The sequence below is a fragment of the Lethenteron reissneri genome, chromosome 26 (assembly GCF_015708825.2).
Source record: "Lethenteron reissneri isolate LAM-NWPU_2019-01 chromosome 26, ASM1570882v1, whole genome shotgun sequence".
NCBI lineage: Eukaryota > Metazoa > Chordata > Hyperoartia > Petromyzontiformes > Petromyzontidae > Lethenteron > Lethenteron reissneri.
Genome location: NC_083804.1, coordinates 24708363 through 24729593, shown reverse-complemented (window position 1 = coordinate 24729593; position 21231 = coordinate 24708363). Strand labels below are relative to the sequence as shown.

Here is a 21231-nt window from a genome sequence, read left to right as displayed (position 1 = left end):
TTTGACCTAAGTTCTACACTCATTTACCAGCTTAATATTCCCTATTGCCGTACATATACTGGAGGAAGGGCCTTTGCTATTGATGCCCCCAGGGTCTGGAATGCTGTTGCAAATAAATTGAAACTTGAGTCACTACCTATGAGATCTTCACTCAAAACTGCTTTAGAGGAGTTGTACACCCCTAGCTGCCAGTGCTATTCAGTGACCTAAAATAAAATGTTTCGCTCCGGATGATCGCTACAAAGTATGACCTGTGTTTTGATTTAGTGTGCTGATCTTAAAGGTGCATTGAAAAATTACAATACTCCGATTGATGCTCCTGCTGTTGTGGAGTGACTCATGCAGCCAGCTATGGCTGCAGGGTTTTGGTAGTACATGTTGTTTATGCCATTTATTGTGAAAATTCCGTCAGTTCCTATGATTGCTTTTTCATTGCCTTCATGGCTTTATTTTGGTGATTTCGAAAAGTGTATTGGTTTAGCCATGTTTGTGTTGTTGTAGTACAGAGTTAGACTGATGGCCTTAATCTAAGTTGTCTTGTGGTTGTTGTTGTTGTTTGACTTGCATCCCACTGGGATTTTTGCACACAGCGTTGGTGTACGGTGTTTTTTCTGCAATATTTTTGCTGTCTTTTCTTGGATTTTCTGTTTGCACTTAGTCACATATTCACTTTAAGATGTTTTTTTGTTCATGTTTTTGTTTTTTGTTTGTTGCGGTTGCACCCGATTCAAGAGCTGAATGGCTCACAGGGCTATACCTAATAAATGAACTTGAACTTGAGTGTGAACACACACACACAGTGTGAACACACACACACAGTGTGTGTACGTACAATAATGTCTACATTGTTGTTGCTGAGCTCACACACCCAAGGGGTCTCTGTTCAAGGGAGGGAGCAATGGAAAATGAATCTAAATCAATTTAAACTCCAACCCCGCTCTGTGATGTCACCACTCAGCATTACCTCATCGGCGTGAAACGCCAGGGGGAGGTGTACCTTGCTAGTGACGTCATGTCACCAAGGTATTCACACCCCGTTCAACGCGCCATTGAGCGTGACGTCGCCTCTGCCTGGGTCACTTCCGTTATCTGTTCAAGAACTATCCTTATTTGGGCAAAGCAACACCCAGTGACTGGCGGCTCATTAACATAATATATTCGTGAAAGCCGTCTCGAGTTCGTTGTGACCGGTTCGGCATCCACGCCCCATCCCTCCACGTTTGGGCCAGGCTCATTAACATAATTTATTAAGTTACAGAGCCGCTCATTGTGGGAGGAGAGTGTCTTGTACCACGCAAGTGACGTCATGTCACCTGCTACCGCGTGACGTCACGAGGTAACGTAAAGTTGCCGCTCCGTGCGGGAACTGAAATCCGAGGTGAGAAATTCTCATCGCAGTCGTGGTGGTTGTGGTTGTTGTTGTGGTTGTTGTTGTTTACCGAGGTAGAGCCTCGCTCTCTCTCGTCGGGATGTCATTTGAGTAGCAGCGAACATGGAAGCGATGCCCAGGTTGGAACTTTACAACGCGGGGCCTTACCTCCTTCCCTCGCCTGATGGCGTTTGCTTCAATTCTCTCGCTTAGTTTAGCAATCTGTGGAAGAACGTAATCAGCCAGGCGATGGGTTAGTTGTGTGTTGACCGACTCTCTGTTGCATTGCATTTCCAAATTTTACTAAGTTTGTTTAAGTGTCTCTCTCTGTGCAGTCACCATACCTCCAAATCTCATTGACACAAGGCCGTAATTATAATGTTATAATAATTAAAATATGTTATAATAATTACTATATGTTATAATTATAATATATAATAATTATAATGTTATAATAATTATAATATTTTATAATTATAATAATATGTTATATTAATTAATATGTTATAATAATTATAATGTGTTATAACAATTATAATAATTAAATATGCCCCTCCAATATATTGCTGTAAAAATATTTTTAAAAATAATAATTGCGATGCTCTGTTAATAAAAACAACAATTTGCTAAACCTTGGCCACGAAATCTGGACTTGTCTTCATATAACAATACATAGATTTCTGTTTATATGATTGCGTTGTAATTTATTAATCCCTAATCTCTGCCATTACATACTATGAAACAAGAAAAGGTAAAAAAGAAAAAACAGAGCTATGTATTCTTAGGTTTTTTCGGTAAAGTCACATAGGTAAAAAAATTAAATTAAAATTAATAAAAGTAAAATAAAATAAAAATCACGACGTTTCGGAGGCAACACAAGCTTCTGTCTTCAGGTGGAACCGTCACAGCACGACAGCTGTATCAAGTAAATGAGAGATACCACTCCGTATATATAATGGTTGAGGGGGGGGGAGGGCCAGGAACGGCCCAATTTTTATTATTATGGTAAGGTGCGGCTTGAGACTACGGCTAGATTACATAACACATGACTGAGCCTTTATTATGGAGAGGTGCGGTTTGTGACTACGTCTAGCCTACGTAACAAAATGCTGCAAATGAGACCGAGCCTCTGCCATGTAGATGGTAAAAGCACAAAAGCAGGTCAGGAAGAGACAGCCTCCTGCAATGTTGTTTGGTGGGTAACACTTATAGCAGAAAACCAGTGTGTGAAACAAGTAAAGCCGTAAAAACAAAGTTTTTCACTATAAATCCTTTATATGCGTGGCGGCTAGAGTCTTCTCGTCCTCTGGCTTGAGATGGCTGCCACCTATGGGTCAGATGATTGTCTGCCAGTATTAAACAATTGGTAATTAAATATTTAATTTGTTTTCCCTAAACAGTGTAAAATTTTAGAATTTTTTTTCACGAAAATGAATTGTCACACACAACGAGTCTGTGTGGAAAATGTCAGCTCGATTGGATCACGGGAAGTGGGTTAAAAAACGAGCGAAAGATTTGCACGGTTCTAAGCAAGCAAGTGAACTTAATACAAGTAAACCCGTAAAAACAAAGTTTTTCACTCTAAATCCTTTATATGCGTGGTGGCTAGAGTTCTCTCGTCCTCTGGCTTGAGATGGCTGCAATCTATGGGTCAGATGATTGTCTGCCAGTATTAAGCAATTGGTAATTAAATATTTAATTTGTTTTCCCTAAACAGTGTAAAATTTTGGAAAAAAAAATTTCACGAAAATTAATTGTCACACAACGAGTCTGTGTGGAAAATGTCAGCTCGATTGGATCACGGGAAGTGGGTTAAAAAACGAGCGAAAGATTTGCACGGTCCTAAGCAAGCAAACAAGCACGCAAACTTAATATAAAGGATTTAATAAAGGATTTAAAAATATATTCGCCTGTGGAGGATGCGGGGATCGATCCCGCGACCTTTGGCATGGGAAGCGAGGGCGCTACCAACTGCGCTACTCCGCCACGGCCTGTGGAGGGGTTACGCTCTGGGCTCCTACACTGTGACGTTCAGCCAAAGCCATGAATGAGTTTTATTTGAATGAATGTAATATAATTTTTTTTTGCCTAAAAAGTGTAAAATTTTTGAATTTTATTTTCACGAACATTAATTGTCTCGCACAACGAGTCTGTGTGGAAAATGTCAGCTCGATTGGATCACGGGAAGTGGGTTAAAAAACGACCAAAAGATTTGCACGGTCGTAAGCAAGCAAGCACGCAAGCAAGCAAACTTAATATAAAGGATTTAAAAAGGAAACCTGGTAAAACAAAACTGGCTGTCTATCAGTAACCTGTACAGTAACTCAAGAATAGTAGTCTGTCTAATAAGATGGTCCAAATAAGTGTAGTTAAATCTTTTTTGCATGGTTAATCACATCTTTCCAATGATTACTCCGTTTGTAACCATCATCACGGTTGAAATTATGTCTGTGTTTGTATATTTGTATGGCTTCGTGTACAAACCTTTGATGGTAGCCAGGAGGTTTGCAGAGCACCTTGGTCTCGGAAAAGACAATTTCATGAGAGCCCACAGAGTTGTAGCAATGGTCGGCAACGGCCGAAGAATCAGTTCTGCCGTGTTTCAGATCTGACTTGTGCTCGCGGACATGATCAGAGACATGACGTTTTGTTTCTCCAATGTAGCAATCACTACAACTGCAACTCGGTTTTAGACTCCAGGATACTGTAAGTCAGGAACGACATCCTTCACAGATGGAATCAGATCATGGATTTTATGCACTGTACTGAATCTGACTTGGATCTTATGTTTGTTTAGAATTTTGGAGATCTTTTTGGTCACGCCTGCTATGTATGGTAACGTGATAGTTTTGGTCGGAGTTTCATGTGGCTGTTTCTGTATGGTGGGAGAAACAGCTTGGCGGATGGTGCGGTCAGAGTATCCGTTCATCCTGAGGGCCCGATGTACATGTCTTAATTCACCGGCCAGGTGGTGTTGGTCAGAAATGCCATGAGCTCTGTGGTATAGCGTTTTGATGAGAGAATTCTTTGAGATGGGTGGTGGTGGGAATCCGGTTTCAAGTAGGAATCTGTGTGGGTGGCTTTCATGTAGACAGAATGTCCCAAGGATCCGTCAGGTCTCCTCTCAAACAGAATATCTAAGAATGGTAGTTTACCATCTTTCTCCACTTCCATGGTGAATCTCATTGATGGGTGTCTGGAATTGATGTGGTCCAAGAAGTGGTTCAATGCTGGGAGGCCATGTGGCCAAATGACGAAAGTGTCATCCACATACCTCTTCCACAGGGAAGGACGCAGGGTGGATGTCTGGATGGCGTTTGATTCAAACTTTTCCATGAACATGTTGGCTATCACTGGTGATTAGGGGGAGCCCATAGGGGTACCCTCATTCTGTTTGTAGAAGGTGCCGTTCCAGGTAAAATAGGTGTTGTTGAGGCAATGCCTAACCAGTGCAGGTACATCAGAATTAAATCCATGTTGGACCAAGTCCTCAATTATTGTTAGGGTGTCCGGTACTGGGACTTTGGTAAACAGAGATACTACATCAAAATTGATGATGTCATCAGGAGATAGTACCATGTCCTTAACTTAGAGACTAATTGGGTTGAGTTGAGTACTGACGAAGAGGTCTTGCCTGTGAAGAGAAGCAGAGTATCTGATAGAAACTGGGCTAGTTTTTAGGTAGGAGAGTTTATCGTCGACACGATGGGTCGTAGCGGGGTGCCTTCTTTATGGATCTTGGGAAGACCATAGAGTCTGGGAGGTCTTGCCGCCGATGGTTTTAGAGAGGGACGTTTGGTTGGTTCGATTAGGGAAGTCGAACTCATGATGATTCTGTTGGTTTTTGTGGTTAGGCTATTAGTAGGATCGTTTTTAATTTTGGAGTAACTCTCATCATTAAGTAGGTCCAGAATCTTGTTGTTGTATGAATCTTTATCCATGATGACCGTGGCATTGCCCTTGTCTGCCGAGAGGATGACTATATCATCTCTCTTTTTTAGATCCGCGAGTTCAGAGCATTCGTTTTTGCTAATGTTACTAGTGGGTTTCTTAGCATTCTTAAGAATAGTGGCTATTTCAGCTCTTGCTACATCCGCATGGATGTGTCCTATGCCTCTGAGGGCTACATCAATCTGAGAAATCACATCCTCTACTGGTATATATTCAGGGGTGATGGCGAAATTTAGTCCTTTTGTAATAATCCTTCTTGAGACAGCTTCGGAATCAGTCCTTTTTGTTTCCATTTCCACAAATACACTTTACTCACACACTCTCCGTTGCTGGCAAACAACACCAAGTCCTCACCGCGCACGTGGCACCCAGAGCCCCCGTACGCGCGTGACCCCTGCTCTTGTCGTTCCCCAGTCTGCTCCCGATCATTCTCTCTCTCTCTCTTAATCCCTTCGTCACGTGGTACCCCCCAGCCAATCCTCCATGGACAGCCTTGACCGTTCTCGATGGTTCCCTGTCAATCCCGGGACCACGCCTCTGATCCGGCTCCCCATTAGCTGGGGCCCCGAATGGCCAGGCCAATTACCCCTGCTGACATGCCGTGATCACGCCGAGGCCATGCTCCCTTTCTCAACCCTTATTGGCTACAAAGCAGGACCGGCAAGCCAATCCCCACGTGGACCCTCTATGGCTGTTATTACACTTTGGCCAGTACCGTTTTTAGATTGTCAGAAATTGGGATGTTACTCTGATTAATAACGGTCTTGTTAACATCCAGCTTTGTGATGTGTGGCTCTGGTTTCTTCTTAGATAGGAGGTTGAATTTAGAAATCAGGTTAGCTTTGCATTTGGCTGACATTGAGTCAGCAGAAGCAGATGTCATGTTATCAACGTGGTTCCAATCGGAAGGTGACATTTTTTGTGTTAACATTAAATGTGTTTGTAAGATAGTCTTGCCTAAATTATCGAGTTCAGATCGGAGTAACCTTATTCTCTCCGAGATTAGTGATAGGCTGGCTTTAAATAAAATCTGTTTAGAGTTCGGTGAGGACACAGCAGCGGATGTGAGTGTGAAAGCTATGGGTATTACCTTGTTATCTCGGCATCTCTTGAGGAAGGCCAGCGTCTCGAGAAGCTGTGACTTCTTGTCTCGTCTGTTAAAAATTCTAACAGATAGGTGGAATTCCCGTAGAGGGCATTAATTCTAGATTTGAAGCTTCCGTGATTGCAAGGATTCATATTCATAGGTTTTTTTCGGTAAAGTCACGTAGGTAAAAAAAATTAAATTTTAATTAATAAAAGTAAAATCAGTGGCGGCTCCTGCAAAATCTCTCAGGGGGGGCAAATGTCTGGATGATTGATAAGGATAAGGTCCACCCATGCAATGAATAAGTTAACAGCTTAAGCATGTAAAGGCAACTTCACTTCTTTAATATTAATGAAAAATAAAGTGACTCTTACAATACATCTTGTTTGTTTATATACTCACTATTAAAACAAACCACTCAAGTTTATTTTATTAAAGATTCCACTAGGTAGCGATAAATTATATTGTTGGATGAAACGTGCTTACGTATGATGACGTTAGCACGTATGATGACGTAAGCACGTTAGGGCTTGCCCTCCCGGAAGCCATAGAGAATGCATTGGAGCGCCCCCGTTCGAAAAAAAACATCTTTTAATGTAAGTCTATGGGGCCACTCGGGGCGATTCTCAGCCGGAGTGAAATCGCCCCAAAAGAGGCGGTACTCCACAGAACGTGACATGACGCTGATTGGACTATATCCAGAGGCTGACAGTGACGGCTAGCGTGACTCTGTGGTTGAATGACATTGGTGGTGCGTCGCCCAATCGCCCTAATGAAGAAACCGCCCCTGAGTAAAATAAAAATAAAATAAAAATAAAAATCACGACGTTTCGGAGGCAACACAAGCTTCCGTCTTCAGGTGGAACCGCCACAGCACGACAGCTGTATCAAGTAAATGAGAGATACCACTCCGTATATATAATGGTTGAGGGGGGGGGGGGCAGGAACGGCCCACTTTTTATTATTATGGTAAGGTGTGGCTTGAGACTACGGCTAGATTACATAACAAATGACTGAGCCTTTATTATGGAGAGGTGCGGTTTGTGACTACGTCTAGCCTACATAACAAAATTCTGCAAATGAGACAGAGCCTCTGCCATGTAAATGGTGAAAGCACAAAAGCAGGTCAGGCAGAAACAGCCTCCTGCTATGTTGTTTGGTGGGTAACACATCACAAAGCTGGATGTTAACAAGACCGTTATTAATCAGAGTAACATCCCAATTTCTAACAATCTAAAAACGGTACTGGCCAAAGGACTATATTTTGCCGCCACCCCTAAATATATACCAGTAGAGGATGTGATTTGTCAGATTGATGTAGCCCTCAGAGGCATAGGACACATCCATGCGGATGTAGCAAGAGCTGAAATAGCCACTATTCTTAAGAATGCTAAGAAACCCACTAGTAACATTAGCAAAAACGAACGCTCTGAACTCGCGGATCTAAAAAAGAGAGATGATATAGTCATCCTCTCGGCAGACAAGGGCAATGCCACGGTCATCATGGATAAAGATTCATACAACAACAAAATCCTGGACCTACTTAATGATGGGAGTTACTCCAAAATTAAAAACGATCCTACTAATAGCCTAACGACAAAAACCAACAGAATCATCACGAGTTCGACTTCCCTAATCGAACCAACCAAACGTCCCTCTCTAAAACCATCGGCGGCAAGACCTCCCAGACTCTATGGTCTTCCCAAGATCCATAAAGAAGGCACCCCGCTACAACCCATCGTGTTGACGATAAACTCTCCTACCTACAAGCTAGCCTGGTTTCTATCAGATACTCTGCTTCCCTTCACAAGCAAGACCTCTTCGGCAGTACTCAACTCAACCCAATTAGTCTCTAAGTTAAGGACATGGTACTATCTCCTGATGACATTCTCGTCAGTTTTGATGCAGTATCTCTGTTTACCAATGTCCAGTACCGGACACCCTAACAATAATTGAGGACTTGGTCCAACATGGATTGAATTCTGATGTACCTGCCCTGGTTAGGCATTGCCTCAACAACACCTATTTTACCTGGAATGGCACCTTCTACAAACAGAATTAGGGTACCCCTATGGTCCCCCTTGTCACCAGTGATAGCCAACATGTTCATGGAAAAGTTTGAATCAGACGCCATCCAGACATCCACCCTGCATCCTTCCCTGTGGAAGAGGTATGTGGATGACACTTTTGTCATTTGGCCACATGGCCTCCCAGCATTGAACCACTTCTTGGACCACATCAATTCCAGACACCCATCCAACAGATTCACCATGGAAGTGGAGAAAGATGGTAAACTACCATTCTTAGATATTCTGTTTGAGAGGAGACCTGACAGATCCTTGGGACATTCTGTCTACAGGAAAGCCACCCACACAGATTCCTACTTGAAACCGGACTCCCACCACCACCCATCTCAAAAGAATGATCTCATCAAAACGCTATACCACAGAGCCCATGGAATTTCTGACCAACACCACCTGGCCGGTGAATTAAGACATGTACATCGGGCCCTCAGGATGAACGGATACTCTGACCGCACCATCCGCCAAGCTGTTTCTCCCACCATACAGAAACAGCCACATGAAACTCCGACCAAAACTATCACGTTACCATACATAGCAGGCGTGACCAAAAAGATCTCCAAAATTCTAAACAAACATAAGATCCAAGTCAGATTCAGTACAGTGCATAAAATCCATGATCTGATTCCATCTGTGAAGGATGTCGTTCCTGACTTACAGTATCCTGGAGTCTAAAACCGAGTTGCAGTTGTAGTGATTGCTACATTGGAGAAACAAAACGTCATGTCTCTGATCATGTCCGCGAGCACAAGTCAGATCTGAAACACGGCAGAACTGATTCTTCGGCCGTTGCCGACCATTGCTACAACTCTGTGGGCTCTCATGAAATTGTCTTTTCCGAGACCAAGGTGCTCTGCAAACCTCCTGGCTACCATCAAAGGTTTGTACACGAAGCCATACAAATATACAAACACAGACATAATTTCAACCGTGATGATGGTTACAAACTGAGTAATCATTGGAAAGATGTGATTAACCTTTCAAAAAAGATTTAACTACACTTATTTGGACCATCTTATTTGACAGACAACTAGTCTTGAGTTACTGTACAGGTTATTGATAGCCAGTTTTGTTTGACCAGGTTTAGCTTCCTTTTTTCACACACTGGTTTCCTGCGATAAGTGTTACCCACCAAACAACATGGCAGGAGGCTATTTCTTCCTGACCTGCTTTTGTGCTTTTACCATCTACATGGCAGAGGCTCGGTCTCATTTGCAGTATTTTGTTATGTAGGCTCGACATAGTCACAAACCGCACCTCTCCATAATAAAGGCTCAGTCATTTGTTATGTAATCTAGCCGTAGTCTCAAAAGCCAGCCGCACCTTACCATCATAATAAAACGTGGACCGTTCTTGCCACCCCCTCAAACATATATATGGAGTGGTATCTCATTTACTTGATACAACTGTCGTGCTGTGGCGGTTCCACCTGAAGACGGAAGCTTGTGTTGCCTCCGAAACGTCGTGATTTTTATTTTTATTTTACTTTCATAAATTTTAATTTTATTTTGTTATCTACGTGACTTTACCGAAAAAACCTAAGAAGACGAATCCTTGCAGTCACGAAAGCTTCAAATCTAGAACAGAGCAATGTAATACAATACACTATTAGACATTATTGTATCAAATAAAAAAAATTCCATCTCATGTGTTAGTGAACTTTTCTTATTTTTAGGTAGGAAATTAGTTTTCAAATTTAGATATTTTTCTGGGGGGGGGACACCAATGTTGACTCCATGGCTACGGCCTTGCATTGACTGATAATTTCTCTACCCCCCCCTCTCTCTCTACCCCCCCTCTCTTTGCCCCCTTCCCTCTCTCTGCCCCCCTCTCTCTATTTAAGGCCTCGACACAGAGGTGTTGTTTCTCCGTGTCTGTCTGTGTGTGTCTCTCTCTGTGTCTCTGTGTCATCTCTCTCTCTGTGTCTGTGTCATCTCTCTCTGTCTCTGTGTCATCTCTCTGTGTCTATGTGTGTGTCTCTCTCTGTGTGTCTCTGTGTGTGTCTCTCTCTGTATGTCTCTGTGTTATCTCTCTCTGCTTATGTGTCTGTCTGTGTGTCTCCGTGTCTGTGTTTTGTCTCTCTCTCAGATTGGGCAATCTTTGGAAGAACGTAATCAACCAGGTGGGGTGTTGACTGTTATGTTAGCCGACTCTCTGTGTTGTATTGCATTACATTTCTAAGTTTACTAGGTTTGTTTCCTTTTTCATTTGTACCTGATGATGATTGCTTGTGTTGCAATTGAAACGTTGTATGCTATTTGCACACAGCGTTGGTGTACAGTGCTTTTTGTGGAATATTTTGCTGTTTTTCCCTGGATTTTATGTTTGCACAGTCACATAGTCACTTTAAGATGTTTTCTCGTTCATGTTTTTTGTTTGTTGCGGTTGCACCCGATTCAAAAGCCGAATGGCTCACGGGGCTATACCAAATAAATGAAACTGAAACTGTTATTTAATTTATTTATTTATTCTACGTGACTTTTCCGAAAGAACCAAAGAACATCTTGCTTAAGTTAAAATTTTTCTTCACCTGGCTCGCTACTTTGTAACTTTGTTTTTATTTTAAATATTCACAGTTTTTTTTTTATTTTTTACCAGGCCACGCCCGCTTGAGCTGCTGTACCGCTCTTGTTTTCAGAAGAGACCTGCCCACAACAACAATAACAACAAGGTGGGGCTTGTCAACAGCGTGGCGGTGTTCACTCTAGACGCGTGGTGGTGTTCACTCTGGACAAGTGGCGGTGTTCACTCTAGACGCGTGACGGTGTTCACTCTAGACGCGTGGCGGTGTTCATTCTAGACCCGTGGCGGTGTTCACGCTAGACGCGTGGCGGTGTTCACTCTAGACGCGTGGCGGTGTTCACTCTAGACACATGGTGGTGTTCACTCTACATGTGGAGGGGAAACCCGTGAATTGGGAAGGAAATCAAAGCGACCACGGGGAGAGAGAGAGAGAGACACGCAGCCTCGGCTGTGTTGATTGATCCTCAATGAATTACTTGGTGGAGTGAGGAAGCATTAATACTAAGCAGGTGAAGGTGGCCAGGCATAGGTCTGGACACACCACCACCTGTGAACCATGCCAGTGTGTGACAGTGGTGGAGCCAGTGGGGGTGGGGTGGCAATGATCCCATCGAAATCCCTAATTTCGATGGGATCATTGGGGTTCATTAGTAACTAGCTTCGCTACTCGGCTTTGCCCGGGACTTGAATTTTTGTCTTGGATAAATTTAATATTCCCTCATATTTCACTGAAAATCCCTGAAAAAAATGTATGCTTGCAAGAAAGAAAAAAGCCAAAACACATCAATTTACCTAAATCGGATGTTTTCACTCGAGGATATTCAACCGTAACCCACTGCTACGTGAGGTCGATTTTGGCAACTCAGGAAGGGAATGACGTGGCGAGCTGAAAATAGTCGCGTTCGCTTAGAAATTCCACACAGCATAAGCTGTGGAAATTTCAAGACGCCAGAGCTCAGCGTTGGAGAGTTTTTGCTGCTTCACACAAACAAACAGATGTAAGTTCTGCTTTATATTAAAGATAGCAGTTGTACACATGTTCTTCGCACGGATATGTATTGAAACTCCGAGAAGCCAATGCCTTCATCGGCCTCAACACCTTCAGCGAGCGCGATGCCGATCACACGTGTCGAATAAAGCAAGGGACAAGTCCTTGCTTACTAATAACTCCTTCCTAACAATTCCTTAATAACAACTCCTTAATAACAACTATCATTTTTCATTGCTGGAGGGGTTGCCCCCCCATACCTGAAAATCCTGGCTCCGCCTCTGAGTGTGTGACGGTGTCAAGTTTGTATTTGCAGTAAAGTCAATTAACTCTATTGAGCACGGAGGTTATATCAAAACAGGAGTTGTTTTTTTGTTTTCCTCTGGAACTCTTTGTAAGAATGGAAACAGTCAAGAAGTTAACACAGCACACACATGCAGCTGAAGTCAGATCTGTTCATCCCAGCATTCAAGGACATCGTGAGCCTAGGCCTCGGCAAGGTAAGGTAAAAGTTAAACGGTAAAAAAAAGAGAAACTTTACCCTACCTTTTACCTTACCACAATACAATCGCGATACCCTACATTTTACCCTTTAGCAGATAAGGTAAAAGGTAAAAAAGAACGAGCCTACCTTTTATCCTTATCCCATACAAATTTCCCGATTACAGGGTAATTACTGGGTTAAAAAACATGGAAAAGATTTATAACGATAAATGCTAGTCCTATTTCTGAAGGTTTGAAATCCGTTTTAGCTAAAGGACTAAACTTTGCAGTCACACCTAGACACATACCAGTTAATGATATAATTGCTCGAGTAGATGTAGCTCTCAAGGGCTTGAGTCACATCGCTGCAGACGTAGCAAGATCCGAAATCTCTGTAACCCTCAAAAACGCTAAGTTGCCAGCTAGCAACATCAGCAAAGAGGAGCGTTTTGAATTAGCTCAATTAAAAAAGAGGGATGACATTGTCATCCTCTCAGCCGACAAAGGCAATGCCACTGTCATCATGGACAAAATAGAATACAACAACAAAATTCAAGAACTACTAAACGATGGCAGCTATACAAAAATAAAAAGAGACCCCACCAACAGCCTCGTCTCCAAAACCAACAACATCATTTCTGCTTCAACCGCATTAATTGATCAGACCAAACAGTTCTCGTTGAAACCTTCTGCAGCCAGACCACCAAGATTGTACGGCTTGCCAAAGATACATAAAGAAGATACACCTCTTCGTCCCATTGTCTCTACTATCAACTCCCCCACTTACAAACTGGCTCGTTTTTTGTCCGAAATCCTACGGCCTTTCACTGGAAAAACCACCTCTGCAGTACTAAACTCTACTGACCTGGTATCGACAATCAAGGGGATTGCCCTGTCCCCATACGACCTGCTTGTCAGTTTTGATGTGGTTTCCTTGTTCACCAAGGTACCTGTGCCTGACACCATCGCAATCATTGAAGACTTGGTTCATCAAGGACTGAATGCTGGGGTACCCCCCCTGGTGAGACACTGCTTAACCAATACATACTTCACCTGGAATGGAACCTTCTACAAGCAAATTGAGGGCACCCCAATGGGCTCCCCCCTATCTCCGGTTGTAGCCAACATCTTCATGGAGAAATTTGAGACGGACGCCATCCAGACTGCCACTCTACGCCCGACCTTATGGAAGAGGTACGTAGACGACACTTTTGTCATCTGGCCACATGGCCGGCCTGCTCTAGACCAATTTCTCGACCACATCAATTCCATACACCCAGCCATCAGATTCACCATGGAAGTCGAAAATGATGGCAAGCTACCCTTTTTGGATGTCCTAATCAAAAGGAGACCTGATGGTTCAATGAGCCACTCTGTCTACAGGAAAGCCACCCACACGGATGCTTATCTAAAACCGGATTCCCACCACCATCCATCCCAGAAGAATTCCCTCATCAAGACTCTATATCATAGAGCCCAATGCATCTCCGACCATGAACACATTTCCAGTGAACTCAAACACGTACGCCAAGCTCTTAAGGCAAATGGTTACTCCGACCATACAATCCGCAAAGCCATCACTCCAACCATCAAGAAGGATCCTGTTGAGGAGCCTTTCAAGACCATCACCTTACCCTACATTGCTGGGGTCACAAAAAAGATCTCCAAAATCCTGATTAAACACAAGATCCAGGTCCGATTCAACACAGTACATAAAATCCGTGATCTGGTACCGTCTGTAAAAGATGTGGTTCCAGACATACAGTACCCTGGCGTCTACAAACTAAGTTGCCTCTGTGGTAGCAGTTACATTGGTGAAACCAAACGACATGTCTCGGACCGCATCCGTGAACATAAAGCTGACCTGAAACACGGTAGGACTAACACCTCAGCCGTGGCAGATCACTGTTACAACTCAGTGGGCTCACATGATATTGACTTCTCCAAGACAGAGGTTCTCTGCAAGCCATCTGGCTATCATGAGAGATTCGTTCATGAGGCGATCCACATATACAAACACAGAGACAATTTTAACCGAGAAGATGGATTCTGGCTCAGCAATCATTGGAAGGACGTAATAAACCATTTCGATACACATTAGGGTGTGTAGAATAATACATAGTGTGATATTAAATGTATAAGATATAGGTTGGTTTACAGCAATACAGTATATAATTTAATGTTGGGTTTATCTATGGCAGTATATAGTACGGTATTTGCTCGTGTGATGTAAGAGAATAAGGTTTAGATGGAAGCATATTATAGAATTTTTACGAGGTAAAATTGTAATGTATTACTTGCTGTTAGTAACTCAGCTTATTATAGAGTATAGTAAGTATACTGATGGTGCGATGCAGTTTATACTTTAGTTTTTTATGTAGTTTATACTTTAGTTTTCTACGTGGTTGTTGAGTAACTGCAGCTACATATCATTAACATTCCTTTCCTTTGTTACTGCTAATCCCTGCACCCCCCTTGGTTGCTGCTGATCCTGCATAATGCATGGGCATAATATGACTTTGACACCCCCCCGCCCAACGCCTACGCATTTTCCATGAATATGCTAAATCCCTCTTCACATGCACATTCTTTTTGTTAAGGCGCTCTTCAACCCCCAATGCAGCTTATATATAAGCTCCTAGTTTGGTAGTGTCTCATTCTTCACCTGAAGACGGCTGCTTGCGTTGTAGCCGAAACGTCGTGAGAATTGTTTTATTATGTTTTATTTTTATTATTTTATTACTTCCCTTCTACGTGACTTTACCGAAAGAAACAAGAAGATAAATGCTAGTTAGAGCGCTTTATTCATATAAAATACTCTCAAATCGGGCGTTTAGGCTGTCGACGACACCGTCCTCCATAATCTCCTCGTCCCAGTCGTCTTGGTCGATGGCGATCTCATCAACAACTTGATCAAGTTGGTCATTGCCATCATCCTCGGACGGACCACAGGCAATAAGATCCTGCGCCGCTCCGGCCCAGTTAGACAGAACCTTCAGGCAGCCGGCCATTATCCATGAGTGCAAGCACATGGACTTGATGAAGAGCGTCGCTGACAGCGACTGGCGAAAGCATGTGAACTCCCGCCCGGCTCCGCTATTTGCGCGTTCACAGGGAGTTGACGTCGCTGGCGCTCCCAAGTAGTCGCAGGCCATCTTGTAGTGGGTGGGGAGCAGCTCTTTGCGGAGAAACCACCACTGCATTACATCAATGAAGGCGCTGGCGGTCGTGACGCCCATGCTCAGAAAACGATCGACTTCATCGCCGTCGTCTATGGAGTTGCCGACATTGCTGAACAGGGTGCTGAACAGCGACCGCTCCTCCATATGGGCAGCAACTGCCGTCGGCGAGATCGTGAGCACGTCTGAATAGCGATGCTGCAGGACAGAGCGGATTGTGGCCTTCAGTGTAGCCAGCTCGTCTTGGTCTGTCGTTTTCGGAAGCTGTGGATTCAAGTAGGATGCCACAATGGCGGGTTCCTGAACCAGTAGGTGGCGGTACCGCACCAGTTCGGCCTTCATCCCCGTCGCAGTCAAGGGCTCATCGATCGCTCTAAGGGCGGCTTCACCGTGATCGCAATGACAGACGAGGTGCTCCATCGTCACCGGCACGAGATCCAATGTCGACTTTTAGTCCGCCATCACTTTAAAATTGAGGCCACGGACTGCGCCACGGAACTTTTAGCGGTAAACAAAGTACTGTATTTACCGGGTAATTATTTGCGCTACCTTTACCCTACCGGGTAATTCTTCTGAGCTACCTTTACCCTACCCTTTACCTTACCCCTTGGCATGTCGAAACCTTTACCCTTTACCTTTACCCTTTTACCCGGTAATAAAGGTAATTTACCTTACCTTGCCGAGGCCTACGTGAGCCTGGCTGGCTTCACACCTCTAAGTTGCAATTGAACATTAATTTATGCATTTCTGCATAACACAAATAGTATTATTATCAACACCTTTTGCTATGTCAGCTGAATTTAGCTTTAATAAATATTCCTTTTGAAGCCAGACAGCCGAAATTGTGTGCTCGGAGTTTTGGGTTAACATTCATTTTGAAGATACGAGGGCTTTCAGACATGTTTATGACCATTTGCCCTCTGATTGTGTGCCATAACAGCCTGTGTGATAAATTTGGGACACGTTTTTTACTATGTCATAAATATATGAATAAGTATAGACGTGTAAGTCACGTGTGACTGTGTATATATGCATTCCTCTGTGCCTCGATACTGATGTGTAGATGGTGTGGATATTCTTTTTTTCTGTCTGCAGCTGTCGCTTCCTCTGCAGAATTGGTCTGATGGAGCAAAGACACTCGGCGCGGCTTAGTGCAAAAAGGCAACAATGCGACCGGTGTACATACAGCACGGATCATCCTGAACATTTTACACAGCACCAGAGAACTCACACAGGAGAGAAACCCTTCAAGTGCAGTGTGTGTGGGAAGGCGTTTGCACATTCATCTGCTCTTGTAGAACACCACAGAACACACACGCGAGAGAAACCCTTCAAGTGCAGTGTGTGTGGGAAGGCGTTTGCATGTTCATCAGATCGTCATTTACACCGGAGAACACACACGGGAGAGAAACCCTTCAAGTGCAGTGTGTGTGGGAAGGCGTTTGCACGTTCATCTGATCTTAAAAAACACCAGAGAACACACACGGGAGAAAAACCTTTCAAGTGCAGAGTGTGTGGGGAGGTGTTTGCACAGTCATCACATCTTCATGTACACCAGAGAACACACACGGGAGAGAAACCCTTCAAGTGCAGTGTGTGTGGGAAGGCGTTTGCACTTTCATCTACTCTTGTAAAACACCAGAGAACACACACGGGAGAGAAACCCTTTAAGTGCAGTGTGTGTGGGAAAGCGTTTGCACGTTCATCTGCTCTTGTAACACACCAGAGGACACACACGGGAGAGAAACCCTTCAGGTGCACTCTGTGCGGGATAGCGTTTGCACAGTCAGCACATCTTCAAAGACACCAGAGAACACACAAGCATCAGAATATCCACCAGGAGTGGAGTCTGAAATCAGCTTATGAAAGTCAAAGTTCCGCAATGAGCCCATCCCTCATGAAACAAGAACCGGAAGAAAATCCCAGCTTGGAAACTTTTAAAGGTATCGAGGTGAAATATGAAGAGGTGAAGAGGAAATGTGAAGAAGTGATGGTGAAGAGCGAAGAAGTGAAGGTAAAATGTGAAGATGAAGATTCAACTCCAAAATCGGATCTTCACATCGATGGAGGCAACGTGAAGCAGGAGGAGAATTCTGACTGTGAGACAGAGCGAGGCAACTCCCAGCAGTTTGTGGAAGTGGAGGTGTGGGTGGACTTCCTCTGAGACAATACAAAGTCAAATGGAGACCCGGTAGATGTGTAAGCTTCAGACGATGCCACTCCAATAGACGCACCTTTGTCACAGGCCTTTAATGACAAGAATGTGAAGTTGAACACTCAGTTCCTAGGTTCAACCTGCAGGGTAAGAGCGGCCATCTTTGTGGACCTGTGTGTTGGGTAGATCTCTAACCAGGAGCGAGAGCCAATAAGCTCCCAAGCATTCACTATGTTATGAATTGCATTTATGTTGTGCTTGCTTAATTGCCTCGGCATTTCAGAGTTTTGTATCGTATCTCATTTCTAACACTCGAAGAGCATCCCCAAGTAGCAGCTGCCCCTGTGTGGCACAAGGTGGTGGCCCTGCACTGGCCTGCATGTGGACAAGAGCCTATCAGTAGGGGCGATGGTTGATGTGACATCTCAGTTGTGGAGTTTGTAGGTGATGTTTAGAATTTGCTAAATTTTTACCCAGATGCCAGCATGCAATGGCCGACTGGTTTTGAATGGTGCATTCGTATGTTGTACATACAATGTTAAGCAGATGGTGCGTATTTTTAAAAATTAGCTTCTTGTTAATAGGCTGTAACCTAATGCAGTATATTTCGGTGCAGTAATTCAATTTTGTTCATATGCCTGTCAATAATTTAGAATGAATACTTGTCTGATGGTGTGCGTACATGTAACATTTTGTTCATAAGGGTCAAACATTTATTAAGTGATGTTAGGACAAAGTGTTTGTTTTGCAAGTAACCTGTACAGATAACTCAGGTGAGACCCGTTGTTCTTGTGATACAGGTCAAAGGGTATTTTTGTGTTTTCAGGAAACATCTCTCTCTGGAGCAACTCATTGTCTTTGAAATAGGAAGCACACTCGGATCATTCATCAGTTATAAGGCATACCACTCAAAAGTTACACGTAGAGAAGATACATTCTCTACAACACGAATTCTAATTTTGTATTGTTGACGTAGATTGTCGAATTAGGACGAGAAATGGTCCATGCTGATTAACGTCTGGATGTTGGCAACCACGGGTTGAAGCAAGCCTGACCGCCTGCAGTGCCCCTCACAACCATTTACGGCCTTGGGCCAGGAAAGTCACAAAAAAAACGACGCATCCACGCAAGCTCCTGATGCTTCGTTTTGAAGTTTTAAAATGAAACAACTTTGAATTGTATATTGTTTTGCATTTGATAATTGCATTAATTAAAAGCTGATATCATTTTACATTTGGAAGCTTATTAATTGAAAACGACATTTGGTGTGAATTTTCTCGTCGTTAAGTAGATGGCCTTGCCGGGGGTTCGGTTCGATGCGGAATTTCACCTGGTTGGGATCGCGGGATCGAGATGAGGCGACACAGAGCTGGCCGTGCGAGAAGACCGCCGTCTGCAGATCGATTCCAACGCGATCGAACGTCTGTCCCTGCGCCTCCGTCGTTCATGCAGGGGACGCGTAGGTTTGCAGCGCCCCCTGCATGAAAACGACGAAAAGTGCAGCGTTAGTCACAGATAAAGTTGTGCGCTTATATAAAAGAGTATCGCCAGTGGGTTTTCAAAGTACCTTCGTCTTACAGATATCTATTTCTCGTGAGCCCACCGCATTAAAACAATGCTCAGCTGAGCGAGGCGAGCCCCGGGGTAGGGAGTAGCTCACGTGACTTCTGCCGTGACAATGTCTGGATGTTTTCACCTGAGGAGGACCGCTCGTGTTGCGATCGAAGCGTCGTGATTTATTTTATTTTTTCTACCTACGTGACTTTACTGAATGAACCAAAGAGGATGAAAGACGTCTTGTCTGCTGATCTTGTTCTTGTCCGTGTACATCGATATCCTACATTGCTTACACGTACACACCACACACAATGAAATAAATAGAAACTAGAACGACTTCCAGGGATGGGCAAAGATCGAGGAAACTCTTTCAATGGAGCGAGTTCAGTGTGTTCGATTCAACATCTCTCTGTCCGTCTGTGTCTCTGTTCGCATCTGTGTGTTTCTCTCTCTGCCTGTGTCTCTCTGTCTATGTCGCCTCTGTCTCTGTGTTCCTCTTGTCTGTGTCTGTCCGCCTGTCTTGTCTGTCTGTGTGTGTCTGTCTATCAGCGTCTGTCCAATCGCAGTCAACGCCTGTCAGTAGCAGCAGGCGCCCGTTCAACTCCCACGACTACACGCGACTCAAACTTGCTCCCAACACACAATGACAAAGATCCCCCGTATAGCTTGAACAGAATGTCAGGGCATGTTCTGTTAGCGAGCACCTAACACAAAGACAAAGATCCCCCGTATAGCCTGCACAGAATGTTGGGGCACGTGCTATTAGTGAGCATCTAACACAAAGACAAAGATCCCCCGTATAGCCTGCACAGAATGTTGGGGCAAGTGCTGTTAGTGAGCACCTAAGACAAAGATTCCCCGTATAGCTTGGACAGATTGTAGGGGCAAGTGCTGTTAGCGAGCACCTAACACAAACAGAAAGATCCCCCATATAGCCTTAACAGTTTCATTTCATTTATTTGGTATAGCCCTGTGAGCCATTCGGTTCTTGAATCGGGTGCAACCGCAACAAATAAAAAAAAACATGAACAAGAAAACATCTCAAAGTGACTATGCGCAAACAGAAAAATCCAGGGAAAAACTGCAAAGTCTTCCAGAAAAAAGCACCGTACACCAACGCTGTGCAAAAATCCCATTGGGATGCAAGTCAAACAACAGCAACCAAAAGACAGCTTAAATTAAAGCCATCATTCTAACTCCGTACTACAACAAACAAACATGGCTAAACTAAAAAACTTTCTAAAATAACCTAAATAAAGCCATAAGCAATGTAACAGTGATCATAGGAACTGTGACCGAAATTTCACAATAAACGACGAACATGTTCCACCAACCCCTGTAGCCATAGCTGGCTGCATGAGTTACCCCACAACAGCAGGAGCATCAGTAGGAGTATAAAACCAATTTCAAATGCACGTTTAAAGATCAAAGATGGAGAGCTCTGAAATCAGCTCGTATGCAGGTGCTCCGTGAAATGTTGCATTGCAAGAAAATGTGATGATGACAGCTTGGAGAGGCCTCCATCCAGCATTGGATTTAATCATGGTTGATAATGATGATGAACATGAATCGAAAACTAAGCTTTGCCGCCTATTTACTTAAAAGACTCGTCTGAGCTGTATCGCCACTAGGTGGCACCATATTACAATTTACTCCAATTCTGGCAATATGTTTAGGAGATAAATGAAAACGTCGAGGTCTGCTAGCCAGAAGAGGGCTTCGGGAGAGAGTTGGTGTAGCTTTGTTATTCCTTCATTGCAGGAACGAAGACTACAGTGGTTTACTATATGGTTCACTGTATTTACCGGGTAAGGTTGCCCTTTGGGTTTATTGCCGACGCAACTCAACAACATAAGAT

The 21231-nt window shown here is 43.7% G+C and overlaps 1 protein-coding gene across 3 annotated transcripts; it reads left to right on the top strand.

Moving 5' to 3' along the window:
- Positions 1-959: 959 nt before the first annotated feature.
- On the top strand, positions 960-19573 carry LOC133347922 (zinc finger protein 239-like). Of its 3 annotated transcripts, none has more exons than XM_061560673.1 (3): positions 960-1378; positions 11087-11159; positions 16757-19573. In XM_061560673.1, the coding sequence occupies exon 3, from the start codon at positions 16785-16787 to the stop codon at positions 17823-17825; it is 1041 nt and encodes a 346-aa protein (XP_061416657.1). In that variant the 5' UTR covers positions 960-1378; positions 11087-11159; positions 16757-16784; the 3' UTR covers positions 17826-19573. The 3 variants fall into 3 exon arrangements, with proteins under 3 accessions (XP_061416657.1, XP_061416659.1, XP_061416656.1); XM_061560675.1 differs by having other exon boundaries at positions 1367-1378; positions 11065-11159; XM_061560672.1 differs by lacking the exon at positions 960-1378 and adding an exon at positions 10427-10610.
- The last annotated feature ends 1658 nt before the right edge of the window (positions 19574-21231 follow it).